Source organism: Pyxicephalus adspersus, chromosome 10 (genome assembly GCF_032062135.1).
Source record: "Pyxicephalus adspersus chromosome 10, UCB_Pads_2.0, whole genome shotgun sequence".
Lineage (NCBI taxonomy): Eukaryota > Metazoa > Chordata > Amphibia > Anura > Pyxicephalidae > Pyxicephalus > Pyxicephalus adspersus.
Genome location: NC_092867.1, coordinates 56,155,353 through 56,165,971, shown reverse-complemented (window position 1 = coordinate 56,165,971; position 10,619 = coordinate 56,155,353). Strand labels below are relative to the sequence as shown.

General features: G+C 42.8%; 1 protein-coding gene across 8 annotated transcripts in view; it reads left to right on the top strand.

Annotated features, from left to right (window-relative positions):
• The window catches only part of LOC140338956 (uncharacterized), a 46,358-nt gene that overhangs the window by 31,290 nt on the left and 4,449 nt on the right, over window positions 1-10,619 (top strand). The window contains exons 1-4 of one of the 8 annotated variants that reach the window (XM_072423307.1): window positions 2,300-2,415; window positions 10,082-10,209; window positions 10,323-10,420; window positions 10,512-10,617. The exons of 4 other annotated variants lie outside the window; for them this stretch is intronic. In XM_072423307.1, coding sequence (XP_072279408.1) covers window positions 10,176-10,209; window positions 10,323-10,420; window positions 10,512-10,617 — 238 coding nt within the window. In that variant the 5' untranslated portion in view covers window positions 2,300-2,415; window positions 10,082-10,175. Of the gene's footprint in view, window positions 1-2,299; window positions 2,416-9,095; window positions 9,521-9,980; window positions 10,210-10,322; window positions 10,421-10,511; window positions 10,618-10,619 lie in introns of those variants that run through there. 3 more of the 8 variants (XM_072423308.1, XM_072423306.1, XM_072423310.1) reach the window with 3 other exon arrangements.

The following is a 10,619-nucleotide window of genomic DNA, read 5'->3' as shown; positions in this document are numbered from 1 at the left end:
ACCTAGGGTGGTGTACATTTTCTTTCTCTCCCCTTCCCAAACCCCCTTCTCTGGCTGTAATGTTCTTCCTTTTTTTTTTTTTTTTTCTTATAGTTTATTGTTTTTATTTTTCCTTGTTAAAAGACGTTTACACGAATATATAGTGATGTTATGCAGCTTAAGATTGCCAGAATATTACTTATGTTATATATCTTTATGAGTGTTTTTATTAATTTCTGTATAATTGTATTGCTTTGTTTTACTCTGGTTCATGCAGGTTTTGACAGATTATTGCTCTATATCAGTGTATTTGCTATTTTAAGAAGTTTATTTTATGGCCATGTGAAACTAATGCCGCTACGTGTTAATAAGATTCAATGTTATCTGCTTTATTGTTTTTATGTATGTTTGTTTTTTTTTCTTTGAAAACTTAATAAAACTGATTGACACAAAAAGAGTTCAGTTTTCTTCTCTTGGGATGGGCCAACTTTGGTATCATTTCTATACAAAAAAATGAATTAGAGTAAAGAATAACAAATCTGAGGCCCTTCATGGTCAGGCTTTACTTTTCTCTGTGCCAGAACGCCTGTCTTCTCTTCTCTCATCTACATACAGAACAAAGAGTTTAAAGCCCAGAAGAAGTCTACAGGAATTTCCACATCACTCATTTGGCTTTAAACCCATGACTTGAATTCAGAAATGAGATTGTGGCCCAGAAATTCGCCAACAAACTTAGTTTAAGCTCTCTGGATCAAGAGCACATGAAATTCCAACTGCCCCCATCCCCACACACCACCCTACAGACATACCACCCATCCCCTTAATGTCCATTTTACTCACCTACATCCTTAACGCACCTTATTCCTATTTTCCATCTTTTGAACTACAGACTGGGAGGACCCTTCTTAGGTGTCCACATAACTGATTCTCTCACTTTCCATTGGGTGTTAGGAATCTATCAGTTTCCAGAGGACTGCAGTGATGCGATGATATAAAAAGAGATAGCATTGGATTTAGTCTAGATCACTGGTTGACCTGTCTCCAGGTCCAGAAAAGGTACCAAGAAAAGTCATGCAACAGTGGTCAAGTTTTAACTTGTAAATGGGCGAGAGGCACCACATTTACCCCGTTGGACTTCATGGATAGTTAGTCCAAGATGGAAGTAAGGGCGGAAATCAACCTTAGTTCTCCCAGCATAAATGTATTGTGTAGATGTGTTAATCCATGCAGAACATTGTCTTTTGGAGGTCTGAAAAATTCAGTTATGAACTTGAGGATAGGATGATGGACCTTGGCCATGAACTGGCCCAATTTTGGCTTCTGTGAACTTCAATATCTCTTTACCAGTAGATGAAGGGAAATGTAGGATAATTGGGGGACTTCTGTGGCTACCTCCTCCCCACTAAAACTTTATCGTACCTACCATGCCATGGTGCCCTGTCACATATAAATGTCCACTTCTGTTCTTTGGATCCCATTTTCTCCTGAAAGGGGAGCTGTAGGTATATTAAAATGTAGGATAAGTGGGGGACTCTTGTGGCTAAATCCCCCTAAAATAATATTACTGCAGCGCCATCACATCACAGAAAAAATATACCTATCATACCGTGCTACTCTGTCATACATACCTGGCCACTTACCTTTTGTAAAACCCTAATCTCTCAGGAACAGGAAGATGTAGGACCCTGAAGATGATACAAGAAGTATCCATTGCAGAGATTCTTGATTTGTCATTACTTTTATTTAGTGCATGTATGTTACGGTAACGTGAACATTTCAACTTAATTGAATTTTAAATTAAAACTATTCTAGTTTTAAACGTACATCTTTATTTGCATCGTGGCCCGTGAGTTTTATGCCAATGTCAACAGTGGCCCTGGATGAAAAAAGGATGGGCGCCACCGATTGTTTCTATATCATTCCTATGTGTTCTTAAAGGAAGTTTACCTCCCCACTGTGCATCTTCCAATTACCATAACACAGATCCTGGGGAGGACACTGAAAGTTTATGTGAGCATGATGGTATTTGACCTGGGCTACAAGAAAATGGCCCCTCCCAATGTACACAAAGAGTTCCAATGTAGAGAATTTAAAGGAGAGATAAAAATAATTGTATCATTGCTACAAAATATCCTTTATATAATCATTAGATCAATAAGTTTTTATTAAAAATATCAATGTTAGAAAAAAATATCAGTGTTAGAAAATGTATGAAGGCTTCAGAAAGATGGCCGAAGCCAATCCTGGACTGGGGACACTTCTTGCTTAACACGATGAACTCAACTTCTACGTTAGTGATGGCTCTGATTCTGATATGAGAGAGAAATATCCAATCAGGGATAAGCATGGGGGAAGGCAATGTACTTGTGCGGCAGCATGTTGTCATGGAAACCAAGAAGTTTTGCAGTCCCCGCCGAAGGATTTTCTCTGTTTCCGGTCTGGTCAAACAAATATTATATGACACGTGATCATTATCGGTGTATACTCTATAATTATATGGTGCAGTGTGATCGTTATCAGTGTATAGTCTATATTATTAATAATATATGATGCGGTGTGATTATCATCGGTGTATATTCTGTATTATAAGGCACTGTGTGCTCATCATCGGTGTATACGGCGCGGTGTGATCATTATCGGTGTATATTTTTTATAATTACCGGTGTATACTCGGTATTATTAAATGGTGCAGTGTGATCATTATCGGTGTATATTTTTATTATTAAACGGCGTGGTATCATCATTATCGGTTTAAATTCTGTATTAATATATAGCACGGTGTGATCATTATCAATATTTACTCTGTATTATTTTACGTCCCGGTGTGATCATTATCGGTGTGTCCTCGGTATTAATATTATAGAATACGTTATGATCATTATCGGTGTATACTTTGTATTATACGGTGAGGTGTGATCATTATAGGTGTATATTCTGTATTATTATAGGGCGTGGTGTGATCATTATCGGTGTATACTCTGTATTATTATACGTCCCGGTGTGATCATAATCGGTGTATACTCTGTATTATTATACGGCGTGGTGTGATCATTATCGGTGTATACTCTGTATTATTATACGTCCCGGTGTGATCATTATCGGTGTATACTCTGTATTATTATATGGCCCTGTGTGATCATTATCAGTTTATACTCTGTATTATTTTTATATGACGCGGTGTGATCATTATCGTTGTATACTCTGTATTATTATACAGCGTGGTATGATCATTATCAGGGGATACTCTGTATTATTATACAGCTTCATGTGATCATTATCGGTATATATTCTTTATTATTATACGGCATGGTGTGATCATTATCAGTGTATATTCTGTATTATTATATGGCTCGGTGTGATGTCTGTATTATTATACGGTGAGGTGTGATCATTATCGGTGTATACTCTGTATTATTATACGGTGAGGTGTGATCCTTATCAGTTTATACTCTGTATTAATAAATGGCGCAGTGTGATCATTATCGGTGTATACTCTGTATTATCATACGGTGATGTGTGATCATGATCGGTGTATATTTTTTATTATTAAACAGCGTGGTGTGATCATTATTGGTGTATACTCTGTATTATTATACGGTGAGGTGTGATCATTTTCGGCGTATACGCTGTACTCTGTACTTTATTATTATCGGGTTGCTGTGTGATCATTATCAGTGTATACTCTGTATTATTATACGACGCTGTGTGATCATTATTGGTATATGCTCTGTATTACTATACGGCTTGGTGTGACATTATCTGTGAATACTCTGTATCATTATATGGCACAGTGTGATCATTATCAGTGTATGCTCTGCATTATTACAATGCAGTATGATCATTATCGGAGTGTATACTCTGTATTAATGTATGAAGCCGCGTGATCATTCTTAGTGTATACTCGATAATATTATAAGGCGCAGTGTAATCATTATCGGTGTATATTTTGTATTAATATACGGCCCTGTGTGATTATTATCGGTGTATATGTTGTATTATACGGTGTAGTGTGATCAATATTGGTGCATACTCTGTATCTGTATGGGTGTCACGCACGGAGAGACAGGACCACTAGGGGGCATATGGAGGTGGTGCGAGCTCTGAGAAGGGCCACGAAGCAGAGTCTAAGCCGTTACCAGGTTTTCTCCCGAGCCTCTGATGGTGTGGATGTTGCGTTGCTGGTTACGGCAAGGTTGTGGTCCTTGGGCACACCAAGGTGGGCAAGCACAGTACCAAATTACCAGGCAGGAGGATAGTCAAGGAAAGCCGGGGTCGAGAGAGGCAGGCAGCAGGCAGCCAAAACCTTTTCAGTCGATCAGGAGCTTTTTACGAGAAATTTTGAAATCCAAAATTTGATGGGCTTCATATTCATGAGAAGAAGAGGTTGCAGGGGTAGCCCGTGAAGAGGGATAAAAAAAAGCAGTTCATGACCAACGGCTTAAGTAGGGGGACATGGAAAGCATTGGGCAGCTTGAGATGTGGAGGAAGGCGTAATTTATAACAAACTAGGTTAACCTTGGCAGAAATGACATAAGGTCCGATGAAACGTGGAGCAAACTTTAGAGAAGGCACCTTGCAACAAATATTCCTGGTGGATAGCCAGACTTTGCCCCCCGATTGAAGAAGAGGCGCCTTAAGGCAATGCCGATCCGCAAACTACTTGTAATGGGCAGCCGACTGCTCTAGGTGTTCTTATGTTGAGGCCCAAATATGGTTGAAGTCCTTTTGCAGGGCATAGAGTGCGGGAACGTTAGTGGAGCAGGGTATAGGAGATAGAATGCGAGGATGTTTGCCATAGACAATAAAAAATGGAGACTCCTTAGTGCTGGTGCAAACATGATTGTTGTGAGCAAATTCTGCCCTAGGTAGCAGAGTCACCCAGTCATTATGGTGAGTAGAGACTAGGGCTCGAAGGAGGGAGATCCGTAAAAGATCCGTCCATAGATAGATGACAGCAATGTTCTGTGGTAATAGGTAGTGGACAAAGTGGTCCTGCAGGGGCACAGGTGGCGGAGGATAGACAGCATAGGCCTTGACATAGTTCGTCACTTCCTTATGAAGATTAGGACACCAGTACTGTTGAGAGAGATATGTGAACATTCTATGCACGCCTGGATGACCAGAAAGTTTGAAATTGTACCCATCGTAACATCCTTGTGCGAAGTTGAGGTGGCACCAAGGTTTTGCCTGGAGGAACAGCAGACTCCTGGATATAGGTCAAGTCTAGGATGCGAGCTGGAGGAATGATAAATTCTGGCTCCACAGCAGTCTCTGAGTACTGTGAGTGAAGAAAGAGCATCAGCTCTGGAGTTAGCAAAACCAGGTTTGAACATAATGATAAAATCAAACAGAGAGAAGAATAAAGACCAACAAGCCTGCCGGGGGTTGAGGTGGAAAGCTAATTGGGAACACTGGAGGTTCTTGTGGTCAGTAAAAATAGTGATCTTGTGAGGGGAACCCTCCAAGAGATATTGCCATTTCTTGAGAGCTAGCTTGATGGCTAGGAGCTCCCTGTCCCCAATGGAGTAATTCTTTTCCGCTGGGAAAATTTCCTTGAGAAGAAGGCACAGGGGCGTTTGGCTCCAGTGGGGTTCTGGAAGAGAATAGCTCCCACTCCGACGGAGGAGGCATCAACCTCAATGGAGAAGGGCTTGGTGACATCTGGCCTAACCAGAGCTGGGCCAGAAAGAAAAACTTCCTTTAAAGAGTGAAAGGCCTCAAAAGCCTCATAGGGCCAGTTCTTAGGGTCCGCATCCTTCCGGGTCAGAGCTGTGATGGGAGCTACCAGAGTGTAGTAATTCCTGATAAATTGTCCGTAATAGTTTGTAAATCCCAGGAAGCCCTGAGTAGCCTAAAAACCGGAAGGCAGAGGCCAGTTGGAAATAGTTGCAACTTTTTCTGTATCCATGGAGAAGCCTTCTTTAGAAACAATGTAACCCAGGAAGGGTACCTGGGGAAGTTCAAACAGGCACTTCTCTGCCTTTGCATATAGTCCGTTGTCTCTGACTCGTTGTAAGACCAAGCGAACATGTTGTCTGTGAGTAGGCAAATCAGGGGAAAAAAAACAAGATGTCATCTAAATAGACTACAACACAGATGTATAAAAGGTCTTGAAACACTTCATTAACAAAATGCTGGAAAACTGCTGGACAGAGATCAAAGGGCATCACAAGGTATTCACAATGCATTCATCCCCCTCTTTAGATTGTATGCACCTCTGAGGTCTAGTTTGGTAAAGATCTGTGCACCACAGAGACGGTCGAAGAGCTCAGGAATGAGTGGCAGGGGATAGCGGTTCTTTATGGTGATGGCATTCAGACCGCGGTAATAAATGCATGGCCGGGGAGTCCCATCCTTTTTCTGAACAAAAAAAAACCCTGCCCCAGCAGGAGAAGATGACTTACGTATAAACCCCCATTGCAGATTTTCTCACTCATAGCCTGGTATACTTGACCTCTTGGAGGTGTGGAGTTAGGAACGAGGTCTATTGCACAGTCATAGGACCGATGAGTAGGTAGATGCTCAGCCTTGCGCTTCGAAAAGACATACTTGAAATCCATATATATTGACTTGGATTGGATTCTGCAACCTCAGGAGTAGAGGCCTGATAGGTGTGAGCTTGGTCAGGCATTTGGAATGACACAAGGGACCCCAAGCCAATATCTCTGGAGTAGACCAGTCCAGCACTGGGGAGTATAGTTGAAGCCATGGGAGGCCAACAATGACTGCAGATGTAGCTTGAGGAAGCACAATAAAAGTTATGATTTCTTGATTTAGCACACCAACAGACATTTCAATGGGTCTAGTCTGGAAGTGGATTAATTTTCAGCTGCTCCAGAATCATTGAAGGCCTCAAGGGCAAGTGTGGAGTTGTTGTGGTGAAGCTGGATGGTTATGGAGGGTCGCTGATTGGAGGGGAGAGAAGAGTGACCTAGCATGTCCCCCTCAGGGCATTCTAGATGCTGAAGTTTCTTGGCCTCTATGGACCAGATTTAATAACATGTCCCTTCTGTCCGTAGTACAGGCAGAGACCAGAAGACAGCCGCCGGGTCCTCTCCTCTTGGGATAGCCTAGATTGGCCTAGCTGCATTGGTTTGTCAGAGACAGGGGGAACAGGGGAGGCTGGAGTTTGCCGACTCCTCTGAAGGGATGGTGCCAGTCACGGGACAAAGGCTTTGCGTGGGCAAGATTTCTCCTGGAAATGCTCTTGGAAGCCGATGTCTATCTAGATGGCCAAGGAGATCAGATCATCCAGTAAAGAGGGAATCTCTCTACCGGCCAACTCATCCTTCACGTAGTCAGAAAGGCCTTGCCAGAAGGTAGCGTGGAGCACCTCATTGTTCCAAGCGAGTTCAGCTTCCAAGGTTTGGAATTATACCACAAAGTGACCCACAGTAAGTGAACCTTGGCAGAAACGCAGGAGCGCACTGGCTGCGGAGGGGGCATGCGGGAGTTCATCAAACACCTTTCTGAAGAGGCTCAGGAAGGCTTCAATTTTGCCAGTAACTATATCCTTCCTCTCCCAGAGTGGGGATGCCCATGCCAGAGCTTCTCCAGACAGCAAGGAGATGACATATGCCACTTTAGCCCGGTCAGTGGGGAAGTTATGTGGCTAAAGCTCAAAATGGATGCCGCACTGATTGATAAAGCCACGGCAGGTCTTGGGGTCCCCAGAGAATCGCTGTGGAGATGGTAAGTTTAATGCAGCGGCCACTGTCAGGACAGGTGACTGGGCCTGGTAGTTCAACCGGTGCACTGGAAGAAACAAGCAGTTGATCCAGGCGAGCAGAAAGTGCATGAAGCAGGAGAAGCACCGAATTTGGGTAGCTTCCTGGGCGTCGAGCCCCTGGGAGAGTAGCTGGTTGAGGCCTGCTGAGGGGAAGGCTGGGAAGTCATGATTTGTGCAAACTGTCACGTACAGAGAGACAGGATCACTAGGGGGCGTATGGAGGTGGTGCGAGCCCTGAGAAGGGCGAAGGTTCAGAATCTAAGCCCTAACCATGTTTTCTCCAGAGCCTCTGATGGTGAGGATGTTGCACTGCTGGTTACGGCCAGGTTGCGGTCCTTGGGCACACCAAGGTGGGCAAGCACAGTACCAAATCACCAGGCAGGAGGAAAGTCAAGGAAAGCCGGGGTTGAGACAGGCACAAGCAAGAGAGGTCAGGGTCAATAGCCAGGGATCCAGAAGGCTGACAGCAATGACACAGGGGCCACTGCGGGCACAGGGAACACTGGAGACACAGGAAACTGCAGGAGGCACAGGAGAAGCAGGGATATCCACAGGCAGACAGGAACTGCACAGGGAATGTGGCTGGGAACCAACAGACTGGACAACGAGGGGTTAACACAGGAGCTGGACACAGGAAACACTGGATTAAGCAGTATTAAGGTGTACAGGAACTAGTTCACAGAACTAGGGAGCTCGGCACTAATAACTTGTTGCACGAACACAGAATGGAGTATGTGAGCAAGCTAAGTAGCTAGGGCTGGTTAAGAGGCTACGTTCTGATTGGCCAGCAGCATGGACGGAGTCTAGAAAGCCTGGAAACAGAGGCACGCCCAGCATCAGTATTATTATATGGTGCCGTGTGATCATTATTAGTGTATACTCTGTATTATTAAACAGTGCAGTGTGATCATTGTCGGTGTATATGTGGTATTACTAGGCGGTGTCATTTTTATCAGTGTATTCTCTGTATTTTTATACGACACTGTGTGATCAATATCCGTGTATACTCTGTATTATTATATGGCGCAGTGTGATCATTATCGGTGTATACTCTGTACTATTATACGGCACGGTGTAATCATTATCGGTTCATACTCGATAATATTATACGTTGCGGTGTGATTATCCGTTTATACTCTATTATATTTTACAGCACAGTGTGATCTTTATCCATGTGTACTTTAGTTTTATTAATATTGGGAGCAGTGTGATCATTATCAAGGTATACTAGGTATTTTATCATACAATGCAGTGCGGTCCTTATCTGAGATCGATGTCTCTCAATTGGTGTAAAGGAATGGTAGATCAGTTAGGGCTACAAAACACCAAAAAATACCATGGAACCCCAAAATTACCACCAGCAACCCCCACCCCATACGTTCATCCGAATCAATGGCAGTGAGATTTAAATCTGGTCCTGTCTAAAACAGGCTCACTTGTTACCCCTTCTCTACTGGGGAAACTACAGCCTTTGTATACCAAAAGGAAGCATGAATAATTCCTCTGGGCTACAAGAAAATGTCCGCCACTATCACTGCAGACACTTCCTTCTAACACAACAGTCTACTCTGCTATCTGAATGTATCCCATACAATAAATCCCATACTTGTTATCTAATGCTGGTGTGCAGTTATTTTTTAAACATTTTCCAAAACTGTGTGATAAAATTTAAAGAAACCAATGCTTTTTAGACTTTTTTTGTGATATTTTGTATCCTCAGGAGGAAATCATTTTGTTGTAGTACAGGAAGGGGAGGAGGTTAGCAAAGCCTAGCACACCGCCTCCATTAGTTTTGAGCTGCAGTGTGAGGAGGTAATAATGTCTCCCTATTATTAGAGGAAGCAAAGTGTAGGGGGTCCCAGCAGTGTCTGTGGGGGTGGGGTGACCATGTGATCAGGTTTAGTAGGTGAGGGGTTGCCATGTAATCATTACATATAGTCAGTGCTGTATATGGTAAGTGTTTTGCAGGAGTAAATAATATTTATATATATTTTAGGTGGATGGTAAATTGGGAGACCAACAATGATCGTGATGGTGATTTAAACGGGTCTACATAAGTGGGTGTACTACTACAAGTCCAATTTACTATGCAGACCGAGGCAAAAGCTGTCCTGGGCTGATATTGAGCAAGCCACTAAAGAGACGTAACCGCCTCATGGGTCCCAAATCCCAATTGCTAGCAATAGGGCAGTGCGGGAGGGGGATATCACTGGCCCTACTAGAGAATGAGCACATTAGTAGAGACAATGCAGGATCCTGAGCAACTATAGTCTTGGATATGTTCTTCCCTTTGAGGAACAAGGTCCCACCTGCTTTAGGATGTTAATGTTTGCATCAGTTTTATTTCATTTTGATCATTTTTCTCTATCATAGTTCTGCAAAGCAGCGGTTCCTTGTATACTGCTTAAAACAAGAATTAGGAAAGTCGAAGTAGTTAGAAGGACACAAGGATCTGTAGAAGGTTGTCATGATGGAGAACTGGGCATTCCTCACAACACTGGGTAAGAGGAGACTTGTAAAGGAGAAAAGAGTATAGAGGATCCATGTAGATACACAAATCCTCTGACATAAAGACATAGAAACAATGTATTCATTCGGTGTGTGTTTCCTACAGATGGATCAAGTAATGAAAACCAACATGGGAGACATCCTCATTCTCTGTATTCCCGGGATTCCACACAGGAACTTCAGGAGATCCCTCAGGAGGATCAGGTAGATGGAGCTTAGAATCTTACTAAAAGTAAACATATGTGTTAAGTTAGTCTTCGTGCAAATAATTTTTTTCTTTTATTTTATTTGTAAGATGGACAATCTGAATGATATTAAACTTGAAGTAAAGGAGGAAGCAGGAGATCCGTTTGTGGGGAATGATGATCGTGGTACACTGGATGAAATGCCCCTCAGCACAGGT